This window comes from Thamnophis sirtalis, unplaced genomic scaffold (genome assembly GCF_051295495.1).
Source record: "Thamnophis sirtalis isolate CommonGarterSnake01/CBP01778 unplaced genomic scaffold, rThaSir2_p1.2 scaffold_1, whole genome shotgun sequence".
Classification (NCBI taxonomy): Eukaryota; Metazoa; Chordata; class Lepidosauria; order Squamata; family Natricidae; genus Thamnophis; species Thamnophis sirtalis.
Window position 1 is genome coordinate 104,909,549 of NW_028261381.1, and position 23,309 is coordinate 104,932,857.

General features: G+C 41.4%; 1 protein-coding gene across 1 annotated transcript in view; it reads left to right on the forward strand.

Annotated features, from left to right (window-relative positions):
- Positions 1-16,978, forward strand: part of CREB3L1 (cAMP responsive element binding protein 3 like 1) — a 90,285-nt gene extending 73,307 nt beyond the window's left edge. The window contains exons 9-12 of the mRNA XM_014062774.2: positions 6,795-6,894; positions 10,473-10,593; positions 14,230-14,494; positions 15,377-16,978. Of these exons, the coding sequence (XP_013918249.2) occupies positions 6,795-6,894; positions 10,473-10,593; positions 14,230-14,494; positions 15,377-15,413 (523 nt within the window). The 3' untranslated portion in view covers positions 15,414-16,978. The remainder of the gene's footprint in view (positions 1-6,794; positions 6,895-10,472; positions 10,594-14,229; positions 14,495-15,376) is intronic.
- The last annotated feature ends 6,331 nt before the right edge of the window (positions 16,979-23,309 follow it).

The window sequence follows — 23,309 nt, forward strand, 5'->3', positions numbered from 1 at the left end:
GCCGTTGTAACTTTGAACAGTCACTAAATGAACTATTGGAAGTCGAGGACTACCTGTATTATCTTTATGTACTTTCCTTAAATATTCACACATGTATATGTACTTCCTTATACATGCATGTTGATATGCAGTTTTATCAAGTATATCCTATATTTCTATATAACCTCTCCTATATCTCCATTAGTATATGCCACATACTGTAGTTTGCAGGCCCCAAAATGCTTCAAGTTGAATATTACAGGATTCACTATCCGTTCTTGCTACAAGAGATTACATTTAATGCATTCTTTGACTTGTCTAGCAAATAAATCTCCAATATATTTCTTTTACATATCTACTTTTTGATAGATGTTAGATTACCCGACAGGAACAGCTTTGGGTTTTCTTCTGTTCTAGTTGTTTTTTCCCAGCAATGAATCAGTTGCATTTGGTTAGTAAGTTTTAGGAATTTTTGTGTTGAGACAGCCAGGATTGAAGTTCTGTGGTTTATTTGCTGTTTGAATAATTGGAGCAAGGAGAGAGAAAAATAGGCACATTTCCTGGGTGTATTCCAACCCCAGCACTGTACTGAAATTCTACTACAAATGTCTTTCCAGACCAATTCTTAAGCTGACCGTTTCCTCTAAGGACAATTATATCCTGCAGCCAAAACTGCTTCTCAAGTATGCTGCCTGCAGCCTTTTCTGAGGGCAACTACAGAAATTCCAGTCTGAACTGGAATTGGAATTATAGTAAGACCTGGTTTGTTGTTCTTAGTGTCCTTATATGGAAGGTAAACCTGATATCTGGCTAGTGGATTCTTGTGTGGAACAGTCTACCTTTCCTTTTCCTTTCAGGGATTACTCCTTCCTCACAAGTACTGTGCCTTTTCTTTGCTTTCCCATGGATGCCTTCATCTCTCTTCCCACATGTTCTCCCTTGATACTAAAGCAGACTCTTTCTTTAAAAAACATCATCATCAGCCACAATCCTTTGTGGTGTCATCATAACTCTGGTGCTATAAAAAACGGTTCACCGACAAATGCGCGGACGACAAAAGCGCGCCGACAAAACTGCGGTGGGAAAACCGCGACATCGAAATCGCGCCCACAACAGCGCGCCGACAAAAGTACGCCTTCAACAAACAACGCGAAAACAACGTAATAACCCTAAACCTAAACCTAACCCTAAACTTAACCCTAAACCTAACCCTGAACCTAACCCTAACCCTTACCTTAACCCTAATCATGCTTTTGTGGGCGCGGTTTTGCCGCCCACGCTGTTGTGGGTGCGATTTTGACGTTGCAGTTTTCTCGCCGGGGTTTTGTTGGCGCGCTTTTGTCGTGCGCGTATTTGTCGGGTCACGATAAAAACCAAAGCAAGGGGCAACAGGTTGTTCTTCTTTCCTTCCTTTGCTTCTCTGTACGTCCATGGAAGGCTACAACTAGTAGCCCCCAGTTTCATAGAAACAAAGAAGCCCTGTTCCTATGCTGTCATTTAAACAATTTTTTTTTTAAATGTAAAGGAGAGAAAAATGAAGGAAAGCTTTACTATACTGAAGGCACTGGGCAGGGATCAGGAAAGTAAGGGGCACACGCTTCACCCAGTCTGGGCAGAGACTTTTAGAGTACTCACTGGGGGATTTAGGGCCTGAATGGAATTTCTAATGGGGAGGACAGCTCATTGACTTAATAGGTCATCAGTGAAGCAACCACAATATTAACAAAATTCAACCACTGCCAACCAGCAGAGATCAGAGCAGACCCACAGCCCTAAGATGAGATGACTGCTGAAGCAGCAACCTGCCAGAAGGGCAGAGGACACATCTCAGGCACTGTCCCCAACCTGAGCTGGGGCTGCTACTGGAATAGAAAGAAGAGAGGGAGATCATCCATTCTGAATGTCTCAAGTCAGAATATAGTATTTTTGAATTGAAGCTGGGAGCTGGGAAACATGGGTGTGAGGTGCATTTATGATTGGCTGAGAGTGGGGAGGTGGAGGCTATCAACCATTCCTGTGCTCAGCAAGTGGTGAATGTCTGTTATTGGTGATGGGCCTATTCTGACCTAGGCTTCCCAAAAGCATGAAGCCGACTCCTTGTCCCGATAAAACCCTTTTAATTAGTTTAAAGTGAATTCCTCTGCAGCAAAGTCCCAGCCAACAGTCTTTCAAGAGATTTCACAACTACAGACCTTTATCAGGCTTGGAGAGCTGCCAGTTCGATATCTTCCAAATGCTACTCTGTAGCAGACAATATTTGGCAAGAAGTCAGGAACAGATCTTAACCCCCTTTCGCTCCTCTTTATTCCCTAAGGGAAGCGCCATTCACCGTCCACCTGTGGCTTTACTCCTGAGTCGACCCTTGTTCTTTAGCTGTTCCCTTCTCCTGGCAGCTCTGTGCATGTGCACACTGGGAACAGGCTCCAGTTGTTCGTCTGCCTCACTGATGTCCGATTCTGAAGGCAGTTGATAACTGTCAGACGGCCCTGGCACCATCTCTGCCTCCGGCACAGAGCCCTCATCAGAGCCTTCCCCAGACTCCAGGACTGGCCCATGTTCCTCCCCAACCTCCTCACTGTCTGAGTCTGCCACCAGCCCTGCTGGCTGCTGGTGGGCCACAACAGGGCCAAATAGAAAGTGCATCTTTAGGGACTTGTCCTCCATCAGGCTGACTCAACCCCTTTTGCTACATATACCGAAGAATAAATTGGATCCTTCCTCAAGTCTAGGTTCACAAAATGATTAGGAGTTCAACCATATTTCTGTGCTAAGGCAGGAGGCTTTCTTCCATTGCACCAAAGCCACATTACTGCATTGCACCCAAAGGCAGAACTGTTCTGCTTTCTATAAACTGTCCAGCTGCCTTTGGTATACGGAGGATGATCTTCTGCCAATAGTATTGAAATATAGTTTGGTGGCCAGACACTGCATGTAGCAGGTGCACACAACACCTGCAACCTTAATCAGCCTCCTCACTCTTCTGCATGGTAGGTCAACTCAGCTTGGCTGCTAGTTAATCTGAAATGTATCAAGGATTAGATTCACAGGCGAGATGTGTGCCAATGTCAAATAGGTATGAACCAGAGTTATGGAAAGGCATTTATAGCCAAGGACACAGAATAGATAAAGAGAACAAAATTTGAAGGACACCGGAAAAAAAATGTCAGGAAGGCAGTGTGCCCTGATTCCCTTCCTAAAGCTCATTTCTTGGAAGAATCCAACACAGCTATTAAGTGGTTTTCGTTTCCAGACATAACTGTCATATTAGGGGAGGGTGGAGGTTTATTTAAAGGGAAGTGTTTCTTTTCTTAGTTTAAAATATAGTAAGGCAGCCCTGTTGCATCTGGTTCCTCCTTCACAATTCATTTTACTGATTAAGGCCTGAACTTCTGCTTTAATAATAGTTTGGAAAGGTTCCGGGTAGAGAAAGCTGACAACTTGTTGAGCCCTGAGTTCACTGGAGACAGAGAAATCCCTGTAGATTTAGAGGTCTGTGAGGAAGTGCTATGCTTTCCTAGACCTTGTGAGCTGACTGTTGGTTGGGAAATTGCTTTCTGGTTATATTACATAGCACAGACAGAGAAAAGAAAAGGGCATAGTCCCATTTGGGAAAGCAATTGCTGACAGGTTCTTTGGGGGGATGTATATTAGCAGAAGATAAACCACTGCAGATGGCAGCATCTAGTCAAGCTTGGCAAGTTTGAAAGAGCTAAGTGGGATCAGAACTGATTAGTACTTAAATGAGAGATCACAAAAGTCTGTGGACTATAGACTAAAAACCATTTCAGAAGAAGGTGATCACAAAGAACTTGTGTTGCCACAAAAATAACATTAATAGTTGCCAGGACTTGAATCTTAATCAAGAGATTATAAATTTGTTGTCTTTCTTAACCCAATGGGGCGGGGGGGTGTCTCTCACTGGTCACTTTTTTTTGCCCTTCCAATCCAACTTACAAATCATAATGACTGGAAAGGAGAAAATTATGTACTTTAGCTTCCCTAGAATTGGTCTTTGTGGCACAGTGTCTTACATAACAACATCTCAACCCAAGGAATTTGCTTGGACTAAAAGACATGCAGGGAACTCAGATATCTACTCCAAGTAAAAAATGTGGGGAAACAGCAAGATCCCTCAGAATTGGCTTAACTGCCAATGAAAGGTGAAAATTAAACGAAGTAATAGCTTATAAAATACAGAAAAACATCCCTGCAATGTCCTACTGACATTGTCCTACTGTGATATAGTTTCATTGGGGAGTATAATACAATTTGGGAGTCCTCCTAGATTCACAACGCCTGCTTCTGAGGGGATATTAGCAGAATTCTATCTTTTGCCTCAATTGTACCTGTTTCTGGACTGGTAAGCTCTTCTCTCTGTCACTCAAATTGTAGACATTCCCAGTTTGATATTGTAATATACCCTATGTGGGGGATGCGTGCGATGGCTCAGTGGTTAAAGATGCTGAGTTGTCAGCTGGAAAGCTGACATCCCAGTTTCGAGACCCAGGTGCTGAGCACTGGGGTGAGCTCCTGTTACTTGCCTCACCTCCTGTCCACCTAGCAGTTCAAAAGCATGCAAATGTGAATAGATAAACAAGTACCACTTCAGTGGGAAGGTAACAGTATTCCGTGTGCCTATGCATATAGCCATACAGGCCACATGGCCACGGAAAATGTCTTCAGACAACACTGGGTCCCTTGGCTAAGAAATGAAGATGAGTACTGTCCCCTCCAGTTGGACTGGGCAGGGGAAACCTTTATCTTTACTTTTACCCTACATGATGCTACCCTTGGAGACCCGCAGGCCTTTAGAAAAGCAGTGAAATCTTGGTTTCTTCAGGTGTTTCAGTCAGGAAGATAAGAATTCCTATCTGGAAGCATGTACTAAATTTAAGTCTTTGGAAATTTATTAATTGTTTTTAGCTAGCATTGTTGAATTTTGATTTTGGTATTTTTTTTCTCATTGCTCAGAGTTTGTATCAATTTATTGTTTGAATTACGTGCCCAAATAAATGCTCTCAGTAAATAAACGTGAATAATACAGGAATCTGTTTTTGCTTAATGTGCTATGGGTACAATTTTAGATGCACTCTGACTTTTTTTATCCAGAATGTCTCCCCTCAAATAATCTTGAGTTTTCCACTCCATTTGTGCTTTCTGCCTTCATTCAGTAGCTCTAACAGATGCATTTCTCTTCTGCTCAACATCTGGTTCTGGTCCTACTTTATAGTTAGATAGAGCAACTTAGGATTCTGGAAGCTTGAAGCATATTCTGTTTTTCAAAGGTTCTGCCCTTTTCAGTAGGTTTGGTAGCTTTATTGATAGCTGATGTCTGCCATCTACTGGACAAGTAATGACCCTTCTCTGATTCTCCCACCAATTCTGGACTCGCCACTGCATTCAGAATCCCAAATCTTTGTCTCTTGTACATTTTCTTCCACTTAAGAGTATTCTTTTCAAGGCACAATGTAGTTCTTCTGAAACTGTATCCAGCTTTTTAGATACAAATGCAGTTCAAATTAATATATTCCGTGATTTATTATTAGATGAATTATCAGGTTACAAACATTTTAAAAACCATTTAATCATAAAACCTCAAAGAAGGCATCTCTGTGCCAAGAGCACCATAACCTTAATCAAGTCCAATCTTCCTATTGGTAGCTGTGCCAGGAAAAAAATCAACTATTTGGACCAGAAGTCGCCATTTTGGGAATGCAAAGTCCCTACCTAGTTAAGCCAATTTAAAGTAGTGGTTAAGGCACCAAGCTAAAAACTAGGGGACCTTGAGTTCTGATCCCACTTTAGGTACAAAACCAACTGGCTGACCTTTTTCTCAGTCCTAGGAAGAAAATAAAACAACAGCAACAGCAACAACAAAGTCCTACAGAAAATAGTTCAGATAGTTGCCACGGATTAACATTGACTCAAAAGGAACAAAAGAGAGAGTGTGAACTTTTAGTAGGATGCCTTTACAGCAAAAGCACAGTACAGACTGAAATTTATGTTGCTGAGAGATATGGTCATAAAGCACAATGGTGCACAACCACACCACTTAGTGATGACAATCCCAGCAATTCCAGTTGCTGTTGTTTTAATGAGGACCATGCAGGTCATTCAATGAGAATCTCTTGTGATCCCGACATCTTAAGAGGGACTGAAGGCAAGCAAGACCTATAGTGGGTTGGCGAAAGCTACATTCAAGTGAGTGTCATGGGCAGGCAGTAGAGAGTGTGGAGTACAACATCCCCATGCCGCTCTGGGTACCTTGGGAACAAAAAACAGTGCAAGTAGGAGGGACTCGTTGGAGCAACTTGTAACCTCCCACCAGCTTCCCCCGTTGAATTTGAAAATGGCAGGGAAGAGCATAATTGGTGATTATGCGACCGCAGGACGCTGCAACTGTCATCATTGGAAGCTGGTTTCCAAGTGCCCAAATCATGGTCACATGACTGCAGGGACACTGCAATGCTGCAATTTTGTAAATTTGAACAGTTGCTAAACGAGTGGCTGTAACCCAGGAACTTCCTGTATTCAATAATAAATATATAATATATGATTTTCAGCTATGGTATACAAGTCATTGTACAAATTGTTCATTTCGGGTATTTGGACTGTTTTCATTACTAAGTAGTTTTTAACTATTATAAAACAGTCTCCCAAAGTCATTTTTGTGAGATAGGCAACCATTTAAATCTATTAAAGAAATGATGTATTTTCTTAGAGAAGGACATAAACGTATTATTTTTAGAGCTCTTGATTTTATATGTGTTTTCTTCTGATGATGAAAAAAATATTTTTTTAAATTAATTTCCTAGGACTCTTCTGCAGCAGTTACAAAAGCTACAATCTCTGATTGCAGGGAAGGTTTCCAGGCCTTACAAAATGGTCTCTACACAGACAGGAACATGCCTGATGGTAAGGTCTATGTAGTATCCTTTTAAAACTTTCTTTGTAGACATATCATTTTCCATTCATGGTGATCTTGGCTTTGAAATTTTGCAAAGTTAAGGACAGATTACCCAATTGCTGTTTGGCCCATTGCCGTTAAGGATGCTCATCTCTTCCTGAAGGCAGAAAAGGATGCTGTTTTCCCATTCCTGGTCCATTGCAAATGTACACCTCACCCACATTTCCAGCTTCAAATCAAATCAGCTGTTTTCTGATCTGGGAATCTGAAGCCCTTCAGAGAAGATGGTCTCTGAAAGTTTGTTCCATTCTAATAACAACCTCCAACAACACAATATCTGTTTTGCTCCCTCTCTCCCAGAGGTAGGTTCCTACCAGTTCGCACCTATTCAGTAGAACCGGTTCGTCAAATCTACCGAACCAGTTAGAAGAGGTTCCACCAGTGGACCCGGAAAGCAGACCACACCTACAGAAGAGGTTCCAAAAATTTTTGAAACCCACCACTGCCACACACACACACATACACACACACAGAGAGAGAGACTGACACAGAGAGAGAGAAAGAAAGGAAGAAATAAATAAAGAAAGAAAGAAAAAATAAAGAAAAAGAGTGAGACAGAGATGAAAGAAAAAAAGAAAAAAGGGACAGAGAGACAAAAGGAAGGAAAGAGAGAGAGAGAGAGAGAGAGAGAGAAAACACATGGCCGGCAAGCCACTCCCACCAGGTCACATGGCCGGCAAGCCACTCCCACAAAGGAGGTCACACCCACAGAGTAGGTTCCAAAACTTTTTGAAACCCACCACTGCTCTCTCCCAATAACTGGTTAGTGCCCGGGGTAGTCATTTCTTTCTAAGCTGTTCGGTTTCAATCTCTGCTGGTTAATAGTGACTGATTTTTAAAATCCTGAGATTATAAATATTGGTTTCTGAAGGGGGGGGTGTAGTATAGAAAGGGTTTGAGTTAGTGTCTGAAAACATAATGTGGGAAAGGGATGGCGGTGAAGGCATCTATGTGCACACATCTAGGAAAGCAAAGGAAACACCCAGGGACTCATGAACAAGGAACAGTCCCTGGAAGGGAAAGACAAGCATTAATAGACCATTCTACACAGGAGTCAGCCAACCTATCAGGCTGTCTTCCCTGTGTGGATGGAAAAAACAAAAAGCAAGGGAGTGGCCCGCAATCAAGTCTTGCATAGTTTAATGGTATGTGAGAATGACCTTGGAAGACAGGGGGGAAAGCTATAGGCAGGGAAATAATAAATGAAATTTGAACACAAAGGACAAAAATTAGAGAAAACATCCCAGAAGGGACCCTCTCTAATTTTCAGGAGAATAAAAGTAAGGGACAGGAGAGGTACTTTCTGCAAGATTCTGTTAATTCAATCTTACAATAAAGATAGAATTAGTACTGAAGGCTGTGCTTCTCGTGTTTGGATTCCCTTGAAAGGGTAATGCATGGCTGCAATTTGGACTAAGAATCTTCTCTGTCTCAGTTAAGAAACAGCTGGGACATTGCATAAGGCAAGCAAAATAGGCTGCAGTGTGAAATTGCTCTTAGTATTGTAAAGTCACTTTTGCAGAATAAAAACAATAGGGATGAATATTTTGAACTTACTTGCTTAGATGATCAACTTGCTTCCCCTTCCTCTATTCCTTACTTTGAATAAACTTTTGTTAGCTATTGCATCAGGAGAATTTATATAATTATTTTCTAATCGCCAAATGTAGCTTGAATTATGGTATTTCTGCATACGCTGAATCCACAGCATAAGATTTATATTGCAAACTTCATAGAATGAGTAATGTTCCTTCCTGTAACCATCAACTAAATGTGTGGTTCATCCTCCTCGCTTCCCACTCCAAACCAAGGAATTTTTCTAATGAATGCTAATGGGCTCTTACCTCTGGTATAAAAATAGCAAAAGCTGACATCCATTTTATAGCTGTCACAGGAAACTTCATTGTAAAAAAACCCATAATGGTACAATTTTTCTATCAATTTTAAATGAAAGTTGAATAAGTTTAAAATATAATTTACCTTTGTTCCATTCTGGCGAACATAAAGACAGCTTCAGATATGCATTCTCTGTGCTGCAGATTCAAAGTGACCAAATAAAAGATTATTATTTGATGAATTGAGCCCAAATTACCATCCCACTCTTTTTTCCCCCTTTCATTACAACTTTAAAGTTTTCTCCTTTTCTGGTAAAGTTTTCTGGGCCTGTGAATAACTTCTTCCTGATAGGCAAAAATTGAACAGATGAAATTTTCTTCATCCCTAAATCACTTGCTGGGGAAAGAATATCAATTTTAGATGAGCAGAAAAAGAATATTGTTTCAGTAGGACTTTAATATTATTCCTCCTATTCTTACCTAAAGATGTGCTTGTAGGGTGAAACAAATCATGCAAGGTTGTGTTTGGTTTGTAGTTTATTGGATTTATATGCCGCCCTTCTCCCAAGGACTCAGGGCGGCGTACAACATTAAAAAAACACATATTACAAAAGTTAAAAAAAATTAAATAGAATATGCAAGGTTCAATTCCTCCTCAGTGGCAGGCTCAATGTAGACTATTCCTGAACTCTGACCTATAGCATGTAGTTAGAGGGCTGGATGAAAAATATGCTGAGTGTGTACAGTGACCAGGGTTTTTTGGAAGACTGATATCATTTTGAAAAGCCTATGAATGTATTTGCCACTAACTTAGAGTTGCTCTATGAAGGAGATGGGTGGTGTCAGGCATGCCTCCCGCAATAACCAAGAAAGAAAACTCCCAATTCCATTGTTCGTGGAATTAAAATACTTTTATTGGTTATGGAGAGATAGCAGCGAAAGTAAAGCAAGATCTGAGCCAGAAAGGCGCGAACAAGTACATATCAAATGATAACCCACCCCCCTCCCTCCAATGACCCCACCCCAGTGTCCAATCTGCAACCCCCTTAGGTGTCATGTGGGATGCATCTCCAAAAGGCATCATCATGTTGGTATGCAGGACGGTTGGCCTTGACCAGTCCAAATACCGGCTCCACCATGTGCAGAAGATGGTGAGAAGAAAACTCCCTTTTCCTTATCACCTCCTGTACCATTTATTCCCATCCCAAATATCATGCCCCCACCCTCCCCGTTTCTACCCAGCCGATAGCAAGTAAGGGAAACCGATAGCAAGTAAGGAAAGCAGAAGCTGACAGGTAGTTTCTAAATGTGATATACAAATAAATAAGTAAAACTTCCCTGTGATAGACTGGAATGATTACAAATTTAAATCTGTTCTTAAATTCTTGTAAACACGCATATCTTAAAAAAAAAATTAAATGTATCCATAAACTGGAAATACGGTATATTGATTTTCCTAAATATATTTCATTTATTACATCTATAGCTCATCTTTCCCACATGAATAATTCATAAGCTTTATGGCTCAATAGAGAAGTGAGACTGTGTTTCCCTTGTTATAGTTACTTCTCCATTACAAAGTTGTTTTGATGATTTCCAGCTCTTCTCTTTCTTACTATTCCTCTCTTCAACTATCCTTTTTATTCAGTCAGTGCACTGAATGTTTCTACTATGTGTTTTCCCCCTCATAGGTCCTGGTGCTGTGCTTTGTTCTGGTTTTGGGCTCCTTGATGCCATGTCTCCCAGAATTCTCAACAACATCACAAACAGTAAAAGCAGCTCCGACGCCAGACATTTACACAACAAGTAAAAGTGAGTCAAATGTGAACTTTTCCTTCATTACTAAAAGCTTCTTTAATGCTTCCTTAATACTTAATGATCCTTCTTTTCCAGGGATAACCCCATCATGGTTCATTTTATCCACAGATATATCATGGTATTGCAGGGGCAGGTAAAATGTGGGAGTTTGAGTTGTGGGCCCTCTGCTCTTCTAATTTCTAAGGACACTTGGTGGCCCACCAATATTATTAAGAGTGTAGAGGCTTTTTTTTTTTGCTTCCTGTTCATTTGCTTAAGGATACAAATGGGAGGGTGTTCTGACCCCCTCCTCTGTCCAGTAACAAAAGCCGAGACAAGCATAAAATGGAATGTCCTTTAATAACAAGACCAGAATCTCGGTGGCTGAAAGCCAAATAAACAAACAGATAAGGACCTTGGCAGCAAGGCCGACAAACCTTGGCAGCACTTCAGACAAACTCTGGCAGCAATCCAGCCTGCCAAGTTTGTTTCTCTTTAGTCAAAGCGTTGACTTCTGCAAGAAGGGTGTGGCACAAGCAGTCTCTTTTGTAGTCTGGAGAGGAGCTTAATGACCATCAGCTGAGTGTAATTGCCTCCTGTAAATACATAGTTGTTCTTGACGCCAAGTAGCCCTTCGACGGCGTGCATCCCGGAACAACTCACTGTTGCTTTCTGGATCACTCTTGTCTCCTCCCCACTGATCCAAGGCTCAGGCACCACCTGGTGGCAAACCAGTCTCTCTGTGCCCTGCTCGGAGTCGGAACCCTGTCCAGGGTCCTCCACATCCTCCAGGGCCGACTCATAGGGCCCCTCACTGTCGGTGTCTGGTGGCAGCTCCAACAGCTCCTGCCAGGCCACAACAGGAGGGGAAGCCTTTATGAGGCACTCCCATTGCAAGCCTAAAAAAATCCATAAATTGAATAATCATGTGAAATAATTGGGGAGAGCAATTTAGAGACTGTTGGTGAGGGCAAGAATAAGTTTGCCCCCAACCCCCAGAACACCTGCTCTCATTCCCGTCCTTTAACTTTTTCCAAAAAAAACATATCCAGTCACCATTCCATCAATTCTAATACTGTGTGATTTGGGGTGTTTATGGATGGGAATTAGATGTGGAATCCTCCAAGAGCCTTCCCATTCCTATTCCCAACCTTATTTAACTTACACACATGAATTGTAGCCCTCAAATTGGGCTGTTGTGCTCCAAATTTCAGCAGTGTGATTTCAGGGAGCAATGGAAAAATGTAAATCTCTGGCCAATAGGCTGTAATTTGTCCAATACTGGGATAATTAGATCTTGAGGTAACATCTTTCAGAGGTTTTGGTTGCAATTTTTTTTTCATAGTCATTAATTCAGAATGTGTGATAAAGTTCCAATTTTTTGCTTCTTTTTCGTAACCATTAACTTACCTTGTTTTATTCATTAATAAATTCATATCTACTTTTCTACTTCCTATTAGTAGTAGTACTCAAAGTGGCTTCCACCAATTAATCAAAATGCAGAACACTAAAATCAGTAGAGTTAAAGTTAGCATCAATAAAGTAGATTAACAATTAAAAAAAAATAGTTAAATGATGTATTCTTAGCATTATTGTAAATAATGGGAGTAGGAAAGCAGCCACTGCCCTAGGGAGAACTTTTTGTGGCCTGGAAGTTGCACAACAGAAGGCCCCATCCCACATAACAGACTGCCAAATTCTGGCAGCTAAGATATCTTCAGAAGGGCTTCTTCTGCTGATGTTAGCAACTCAGTAGATTTGTAAGACAGAGATGATATGCACAGATACCATCTTAAGCTCTTTAGGGTTTTAAAAATCAACACCAGTGTTTTAAATTGTGTTTGACAGGCAACTGACATCTTGTACAGAGTTTCCAATGCAGACACCTTCAACGTCTATAATCTATAGCAGCCACATTTTGCCTCAGTCATGATTTCTATTCAAGGGCAGCACATATTGAGCATATTGCAGAATAGCTTTACCACACAGGTTATTGATATTTATTCCTCTAATTTTAAATTTTGTAATCTTCCAAGTAGGGGCGTGCATAAGTTCACCAGCATGCCTAACGTCCCTGTCCTACTGTCCCCATTTATTTGTACCCATTTCCTGTGTTCTTATTCATGTTTATTCTTATTCCTGTTATCACTCATGTACACAGTACATGAGTGATAAACTAAATAGATAGATAGATAGATAGATAGATAGATAGATAGATAGATAGATAGATAGATAGATAGATTCAGTTTCCCTCCATATACAGTACATTTGGTATGTAGTCTGAATAAATAAAGGGGAAGTACATAGCTTGTCTTACTCCTCTGTCAACCCTGACCTAGTCTGTTTCGCCATACAGGGAAGGGTACAGGTTTTGCACAAGATCATAAGATGTTCTGGGATTCACATTTTCCAAAGCACCTTCCAGATCTTAACATAGTTGACACAGTTGAAGGCCTTTCTATCTACAATGAAGTATATATTAATTTCTTCTTAATGTTTTTTGTGTTCTCAGTTATTCAACCTGCATTAGCAATAACTTTCTTCCCTGGGCTCTTCTAAAGCCAGCTTGAATTTCTGGCAATTCCATTTCCATGTATAATTCTTACCTGCACTGAATGATCTTCAGCATTATTTTGCTAGTCTGTGAAATTAAGGATATTTATGATTGTTTTCACATTCTATTAAGCCTCTTTTCTTTAGTATTTGTCCTTAGACAGACCTCTTCCCATCTGCTAGCCACTGTTTTGTATCCCGGATTTGGTTAGAACTAAGGACCTTCCTGAGATTTTTGTCTTTCTTGACTTTGGCTTCTTTTCTTGGCAGTTTCCTTGGTTCTAACAATCAATTTGCTTTCTTACTTTTTTTTTTTTTTTTTTTACTTCAGCAGTCTCTTTTTCATCCTTAACAATGACATTAATCTAACTCCTTAGTTTCTCTGTGATAGGGAACCAGGCTATCTGGCCAGTAAATGCTCAACTGCATTCTAAATGCTCAACTGCATTCTGTCACCCTAACTCTATCCTGAATTAAGGAATACAGGGTCATAAAAAGGAAAAAAAAGCATCTTATTACAATTGGTGGTATCAAGTTATACATTTTGAAGTCTTAGCAGTCAGAATTAAACTTTGCACCCAAATAAGGGGTTTGAGCAGAGGTGGGTTCCAGCAGGCACTACTGCCAGTTTGCTCCTGTGTGTGCATGCACAATGCAATAAAAATTGCTCTACACATGCGCAGAAGTGAAAAACAAGATGGCGGCACCTATGGCGCTGCTCAGAGAACCAGTTCAGGGGCGTGGCAGGCCTGGGTCACTGCCGGTTTCAGCGATCCAGGCTGCCAAACCACTACCGGTTCAGCCAAACCGGTCCGAACCGGTAGCAACCCACCACTGGGTTTGAGGAAGAGACTTGCTTTTTGCTGTTTATTTCTTGAAGCCAAATGATGAGACCTCATAGAACAGCCTTAGATTAATTTAGTAGAAAGTAGAAATGATCCAAACTATATTATATTTTAGGAAATTATTTGGCAGTTTGATTGTTATATAGTTTCATGACAGGTGGAAATTACAAGGATGACATTTATTGCTATAAAGACATAACAAATAAATAGGCAATGTGTTTTTGCTGCTTAAAGGGATTCTTCTTTTATGCAGTTCAATCACGGAGCCTGCTGTTCTATGATGAGCACAGGGGCTCCTTAGAGGAGACCTACAGCTCCTTCATTTCTGTGGAGCATCCTGAAGAGTGGGAAGCTGAAAAAAATGGGGAAGAAGAGAAGCAGCCACAAGCGGACGTGCACAGTAGCCTGACTGCGGCTTATGAAACAGTCAAGTATCTGAACAAAACCCCTGTTACAGGTCCAAATCAGAATCAGACCAGCTCAACTCTTACTCATTCCAAGGAAAGCTTCCATGAGAGGTAAGCAGAGTTGTGATTGCTTGTATCAAGGCTTCCATTCCTATCTAGACCTTAAAATAAATTTGTCCATTTTTAACCAATTTCTAGGCCATTCAGTGATTGCAGACCCCAGCAGTTAATATTGCACGTTTTTATGAGTCTATATCAGAATCTTCATTGTTGATGATTTCTGCCAGTAAGTCTGCTATTAAAGACAAAGAACAGGCTGGGCTTTCTCATTCTCAATTTCCGGCAGGGTAGCACTATCGATCCGCTGCAGCAGAAACAATTAAGGAGTTATGTGGTACTTTGAGGACATGCATTACGGCAAGCTCTGCATCACAAAAGCTCAAACTAGAATGAGTAATTTTTGGTTCTTTTTCTCCAACTATAAGTTATCTGTTTCAAATCTCAGGCAAAGAAGCTTTATGGACTATGGAAACCTCAATTAACAGAGAATAATTTTCAATGTCTATCAAAAATATGTTAGAATCAGAATGTTGTATGACATATGTGTATTTCAGATTGATTAGACTGGCCTTCATCTTAGGAATTACTAGCCAACTCAAGGCTCTATCCTTCTTCTCCCTTGCTAATTATCCCTTTTTTAACCATTGCCAGGGCTAAGGGCTTATTTGCAGACAATGTGTTCAGCTCTAGCACTGAAAGAGAACCTTTGCTATTCAATTTGTGACAGATTGTAGCCGGTATAATATCTGACACTATATGTGACATTAGGGCAATTGAAAATAACGGAGAGATCAAGGTATTCTGAGGAACTGAAACAATCTGCCAAAGAATCCAACCAAGGGAGGATCCGCTCAACGGTCTTTGACTGACATGAAGAGGTAATAAGAGGTGGTAAAATAGATGGGTAATGTTTTGGTTTTATCTTTTCTGCAGGAATGGAACCTCCAGTGACACAGCTGAATATTTGTAGCAGCTGCAAACTCTCCGGGCCTCTTCCATCTGGATGCAGGATCCTTTCCTAGTGATGTGACTGGCGTTGCAATCCTTTGCATGCTTACCTAGAAGTAAGCATCATTCTTAATTCTAAGTAAGCATGACTAGGATTGCAAAATTGAGGGGTTGGATTGCAGGTCTAAACTGACAAACTCATAAATACAACTGGATGGGAATTATTTCTGAGTAAAATGAACAGGCTTGCACTGTGGGAGGAGGTGTCCTACCTAGACAGCTCCAAGCTGGCCTTGAGTTTAACCTCTTATTCACTCACACTTAGGCCCTGGTATTAATACTGATCTTTCTGTCAGATTTCACATTTTCCATAATCAGGGATAGCACCTCCACCCTCTAATGTATCCTCACTTGTAATTGAAGTCTACTACCCAACTCCATCATTCCCAAATAATTTTTGTTTCTATGTCAACAAAAACATTCCTGTTCGGCTACTGATTTTTGAGATTTTTGCATTAGTTTTTTTACATAGTTGTATACTTTACAATTAAATATCCAGATAAGAGGATATTTCAAAAGAAACTTTTGCTGATCAAATATGACATCACCACGTGAAACAGATTGCATATCACGTTTATGTCCAGTTAAGAAAAAAAATAGTCTTCTAAAAAGTGTTTCTCATGAATACAAATCATAATCCATAAAATCAGTCCTTTTATCTGATGATTGGAGAGTCTGAAATTTACTTCTGAATAAGGAGCTTTTCAAAAAGATATTGCAATCTTTGTTATTTGTTAGGTGTTTTTTAAACTTTGGCTTTTCTTTCAAATAGTCCAACAGCAGCCCATTTGAATGAGGTCCTTCTTTATCTTATCTTAAAAGATGAGATTGCCATAAATGACCCGTCTCCATATGGATTAAGAAATTTTGTTTGACCATTTCTACAAATGTTCCTCCTCAATATCCAGAGGACCAAAGATAGTGGGCATCTTGATGTCCCCCACCCCCACAATACACACATATGCAAACTTACATACATGCATTTGGGACAGATAGATCAGCATAGTTCTGCAATGATTGCCATTTCAATAGTCAATATACAGAAATTTTCCCCCGCAATTCTTCGTTAAAGTCCACTAGGACACACACTACAAATTTCTATGTATTCACCTCTCAAAAAATCTGAAACCAGCATAAAGAACCACTTCTCAACAAGTGGGTATCCTTGACATCCTTGTCATTAGTCATAACTTCTGAGAATTGTCCACATGTGCCTCAAATTCATATTGTTGTACAGAGACCAAAAGCAGAAATTGTTTGTACATAATGAATTTTATTTTGTATTATTGCCAACTCTTAAGATAATGTATTTTGGAGATCCTTAAGTCCTATTTTCTGTATTGTATTTTATTAAGAGTTATTGCGGGCTTTGCACCTGTGAATTTCCTCTCTTTGCAGCGTACTGTTTCCACTCAGTCTAGCCACTGATGTTTGCCCTGTTTGTTTCTAATATATCGCTCTTTCCTTCTTCTCTCGGCTCTGCAGTCGCTTTCAAGCAGCAAAATTAAAAAAAAAGATGCAGCATCAGCTCTGTTGTTCGGATTGTTCATTATTTAACTGAGAGGTTATTAGTTTAGTAAATGTTTGTGTAGCCCCACTATCCATCCCTGAATGGTGACAGCTTCGCCGCCACCCGCCCCTGCTTTCATGAGCAGAGGTCTTCTACCCGAGCCAAAAGGGCTTCTCTGAAGGCTTGTACAGAACATGCATTACTGAGAAATTATGAGAGCAGTTCCTCTCTTCAATCTATCTTTCCAATCCTGCAGCCACAGCCTGATAATAATCAACAATAATATTATATATAATGGATGGGAAAAGTCATATTGCAGGAAACCTAATTTCACTCTTCTGAGAAAAGGATATTTGCTTTCTAAAACAAATGAAAATATGTTTTCTGGCCATTGGGAAAGCAACAACAACAGAAAATGTTATGGAGCTAGCTCTGCTTTGCAATGGAAGATTCAACTCTGACCTAGAGATATTTTCAGATATTGGAGCTAGTAATATGTATGAAACTTTGGTTTGGGTAACTTAGCCCTTGGCACAAATTCACCTGTGCTGTAGGAGGAGACCCCATCTTTTGCATTTCTGTCAGTGGCAAGGCTACTTCTGCAAACACTGGGATGAACTGTCTGTAAAAGTTTGCAAATCCCAGGAAACTTTGAAGTTGATGATGGGTACGTGGGAGCTGCCAGTTGAAGACTTCTTTTACTTTTTCTGGGTCCATTTCCACTCCTTCACTGGATATCTGGTAGCCCAAATAATCTAGCGAAGTTTTGTGGAATTCACATTTTGACAGTTTAGTATATAGCTTGGTGGCAAGGAGTTTTTTTCAGCACTTGTTGCACTAGCTTCACGTGCTCCTCTAAAGTCTCACTTTAGAGGAACATGCACAGAAGCAAAAAACAAGATGGCACTGCCGAGAAAAACAGTTTGGGGGTATGTTACTACCTACTTGTCCGAACCGGTCCGAACTAATAGGAACCCACCTCTGGTCTCACTGAATATGAGAATGTAATCCAGGTAGACTAGAACCCCCTGATACATATGTTCATGCAGCAATTCATTGATTAGCTGCATGAAAACTGTAGGGGTCCCTTGCAAGCAAATGGCATGACTTTAATCTGGAAACTCCCATCGGGTAGCTGAAGGCAGTTTTCCACTCATTCCCTTCTCTAATCTCTAGCCTCAGATTCTTATTTGATTGAGGATGCTATTTGGAACCCTGACATTAACCCGAATCTGAAGACTTCCAGGTTTTCCTCACCCAGTTGAAAGTTCAAGACCCTGCCCCAACCGCAGACACGTTGCCAGGCAACCCACAAGTGCCCAAAGAATACAGAGACTTAGCAGGGGTTTTCAGTGAAGAAGACTGCAATTTCCTCCCCCTCGCCACCCCACGGACTGCGCAATAGAATTTGTGCCAGGGGGTAAGCTATCCAAACCAAAAAGGTACTTCCTCGGTTCCTCCATTTCTCTTGGAGTCATGTTTTTAAAAACAAACCTTTTTATGTCTAGAAAAAGTCGCAAGAAGTAAAGGGGTCATAAGCAGGTACTGCCTCTGGTAACATTTCTATCAAGGCCCACAGATAAATAGGATTCCTCCTCTTTCGCCCAGCAATTCCAATTAATACTGGCTTTCCATTGGTGATAGTAGCATGACCTGGGAGGAAGAAGTGGGTGTATAACTAATTACAGATTATCTCTCAAGAAATCAAATTGTCTAAGAGCTATAAAAAGTTAAGGGTGGAAAAGTAGACTACAAACTCTTTTGAGCTGTTCTCTGAAGGTGCAACACCCCAGCAATCTTGGGAATATTAAATTAAGAAGCTCAGCCTGCAAATAAAGACTTGCAGATCCTGCTTCAAAATATTCAAGTAATCTTTCAGCACGAAACGCCCACCAATCTAAAAATATCACAGCCTGGAGGATGCTGCCAGCTTTTTCCATCATAAAATGTGAGCAAATCCTTGCAATCAGAGTACACATGAAGGTTGTTTTCACAAGTTGCATGATAACTGGGTGTTCATATTTTTAATTTCCTGCATTTCAAGCTCAAGGGAAGAAGGAAGCTATGGTAATGATAATGAATACTCTTTTTCTAATGGCACTCTTCCTCTTTATAAATTTTAACATTAACAATGTTCACAGAACTGCACACAGCCGTACATATCAGAGCCCTTTGTCTGCGGGGATATGAAAACTCGTAGCATTAAGAACCACAATTAATTGGAAACATTAATTTGAAAGCCCACTGAATTCCAGATCTAGTCCAAGATGCTGGGCTACATGCCCTCAGTCTGGTTCAGTAGAAATATTTTGAATTTTTACTCTCTTAAAATAGAAAATGTTCTTCACATTTCAAGTGTCAAGCGTAAACTGGGGAGAGAACTTAGCATGTTGACTTCAGCAGTACACTATTCCCATGGCCAATATAATCTTTTTCTTATATTTTTAGATCAACTTTGCTCATGCCATGGAAACTGTAGACACTTTCTTTTTTGAAACAATATACTTCCATATGATAACAGCTGTTCTGCATTTTTCATTTGGCTTCATAAATGCTTGATTGTCAGGAGCTTTCATCTAAGTAGCAGGAGTTACCACAATCAGGAGGCACTGCAGGAAGAATTGTCCTTCTGATGGATCCCTTTTCTTGTTTAGCTCTGTGCCATTGACACCTCTGCAGGCCTAATCTTTGTGGGGGTGTCTCATTCAGAGTATGCCTCACAGAAAACAGGGTGGACTGGGGGTACGTGCTATTAACATGTCAAAAGAACATGTTAATTCATATTTCTGTGCAATATAACACAGTTATTTGGGAAGGATTTTGTCAAGAAGAAAGAGTAGATAAAAGGCCACTGTTACTGTAATATGAAATTTCATTGCTCAATTTACTGTAAATATTCTCTAGCCTTGTTTTGCTGTACAGGTAGTCTTCAACTTGCAACAGTTCATTTAGTGACCATAGTTGCAACAGCACAACAGGAAAAATGACTTATGACTATTTTTCACACTTAAAGAGTTTAGAGTTTTAGAGTTTTAGAGTTTTATTAGAATTTGTAGGCCGCCCTTTTCCCTGAGGGGACTCAGGGCGGCTCACATAAAACTGGGAAGGGGGGAATACAAACATCAAGATAGAAACATATAATAAAATGGTAGGCAACATACATTCATCATTCGGGAGGGGTAACTATCCTTATCCCCAGGCCTGACGGGCGAGCCAGTTCTTCAAGGCTATGCGGAAGGCTTGGACGGTGGAGAGGGTACGAATCTCCACGGGGAGCTCGTTCCAAAGGGCCGGGGCTACTGCTGAGAAGGCCCTCCTCCTTGTAGTTGCCAGCCGACACTGGCTGGCCGATGGAATACGGAGGAGGCCTAGTCTATGGGATCTTATTGGTCGCAGGGATGTAATTGGCAGAAGGCGGTCTCTCAAGTATCCAGATCCACTGCCATGTAGGGCTTTATGGGTGATTAATAGCACCTTGAAGCGCATCCGGAGATCGACAGGCAGCCAGCGCAGCTCGCGGAGGATAGGTGTTATGCGGGTGAATCGAGGTGCACCCGCAATCACTCGCGCGGCTGCATTCTGCACTAGCTGAAGTCGCCGGATGCTCTTCAAGGGCAGCCCCATGTAGAGCACATTGCAGTATTCCAGCCTAGAGAGCACAAGGGCCCGAGTGACTGTTGTGAGAGCCTCCCGATTCAGGTAGGGTCGCAACTGGCGCACCAGGCGAACCTGGGCGAATGCCCCCCTGGTCACAGCCGTTAGGTGGTGGTCAAATGACAGCTGTGGATCCAGGAGGACTCCCAAGTTGCGGACCCTCTCTGAGGGGTGCAAAATTTGACCCCCCAGCCTGAGTGATGGAATATTAGTCAAATCTTTGGGAGGAAAACACAACAGCCACTCGGTCTTTTCTGGGTTGAGCACAAGCTTGTTAACCCTCATCCAGTCCATAACCGCCTCAAGACCCCGGCTCATCACATCTACCGCTTCATTGAGTTGGCACGGGGCGGACAGATACAATTGAGTATCGTCCGCATATTGATGGTATCTAATCCCGTGCCTGCGGATGATCTCTCCCAGCGGTTTCATGTAGATGTTGAATAGCAGGGGGGATAAGACCGAACCCTGAGGCACCCCATAATTTAGGGGCCTAGGGGACGATCTCTGCCCCCCCACTAACACCGACTGCGACCTGTCCGAGAGGTAGGAGGAGAACCACCGTAGCACGGTGCCTCCCACTCCCACCCCCCGCAGTCGTCGCAGAAGGATACCATGGTCGATGGTATCGAAAGCCGCTGAGAGGTCAAGGAGGACCAGGATGGAGGAATGTCCTTCATCTCTGGCTCTCCAGAGATCATCGATCAATGCGACCAAAGCGGTTTCTGTGCTGTAACCGGGTCTGAAGCCTGACTGGAAGGGGTCTAGGTAGTTTGCTTCCTCCAAGGACCGTTGGAGCTGGAAGGCCACCACCTTCTCAACAACCTTCCCCAAGAAGGGGAGGTTGGAGACAGGGCGATAGCTATTAAGAATAGCTGGATCCAAAGATGGTTTCTTCAGGAGGGGTCTCACCACCGCCGCTTTCAGTGCGGCGGGGAAGTTCCCCTCCCGAAGGGAGGCGGTCACGACCGCCTGGATCCAGCCTCGTGTCACCTCACTGCAGTTCGTAACCAGCCATGAGGGACACGGATCCAGAACACAGGTGGAGGTACTTACAGCTCTCATGGCCTTGTCCACATCCCCGGGGGTAACGTCCTGAAACTCAACCCAGAGCTGTTCTACTTGGTCCCCTTGTGCCTCGGCTGGAACTGCGGGGGTGGAGTCCAAGTCCGACCGAAACCGAGCAATTTTGTCCGCTAAGAATTGGGCATACTCTTCAGCTGCAAGGGTTCCCCCGTCTCCCTTTTGTTCAATAGCATTGCAGCATACCCTTAGTTACGTGATCAAAATTCAGATGTTTGGCAACTGGTTCATATTTTTGATGGTTGAATGCTCTAGGGTCAGGTGATCAGTTTTTGTAAACTTCTGATCAAGAAAGTCAATGGGGAAGCCAGAGTCATTTAGCAACCATGTTACTAACTTAACAACTACAATGACTCACTTAACAACTTTGGCAAGAAAGGTCATAAAAGGGGACAAAACTCACTTAACAAATGTTTGACTTAGCAATATAAATGTTGGACTCAGTTTTGGTCAGAAGTAGAAGACTACCTTTACTACAGTTTCATTATAATAATATGTTGAAGGGCTATACATGACAATAAGCTATGATTGGCTAGGTTCACTTAATATATTAATACAAAAATAAAACTATGGTATGACTTAGCAATGAACCAAATCACTATGCCAACTAGTTAATCTATCCTTTAAAAAAACCCATATTAACACAAGTTCAGGCCACAAACTACCTGAATTTAGTATAACAGAGTTGGAAGGGACCTTGAAGGTCTTTTAGTCCAACCCCCTGCTTAGGCAGGAAACCCTACACCATTTCAGACAAATGGATATCCAACATCTTCTTAAAAACATCCAGTGTTGGAGCATTCACAACTTCTGGAAGCAAGTTGTTCCATTGATTAATTGTTCTAACCATCAAGAAATTTCTCCTTAGTTCTAAGTTGCTTCTCCTCTTGATTAGTTTCCACCTATTGCTTCTTGTCCTACCCTCAGATGCTTGGGAGAATAGTTTGACTCCCTCTTCTTTGTGGCAGCCCCTGAGATATTGGAACACTGCTATCATGTCATCCCTAGTCCTTCTTTTCATTAACTAGACATACCCAGTTCCTGCGACCATTCTTCATATGTTTTAGCCTCCAGTCCCCTAATCATCCTTGTTGCTCTTTCCAGAGTTTCAACATCTTTTTTACATTGTGGCGACCAAAACTGGATGCAGTATTCCAAGTGTGGCCTTACCAAGGCATTGTAAAGTGGTATTAACACTTCACATGACCTTGATTCTATCCCTTGGCAATAGATAAGTTTGAACTCAGCCCTTATAACTTTAAATAAGATTTATATTTTAGTGCAATGGATGAACAGTACCATGCCTCGACAAACCATGGTTTAGTGTAAACTGTAAGACCCATCAGTGGTATTCCACAATTAAACATAGACTTTTATATTTATCAACATTTCCATTGTACCTGCATTTTTAAAGTATAATTGTCCTCCATTTATCATTTAGTTGCATCTTATTTGTTTACCTAGGGTGTTTGCTGGAAATTTAGTTAATTTTATTTATACAGCAATGGCACCTAGACTTATATAACACTTCATAGTACTTTATAGCCCTCTCTAAGCAGTTTACAGAGTCAGCATATTGCCCCCCCCCCAACCACCTGGGTCCTCATTTTA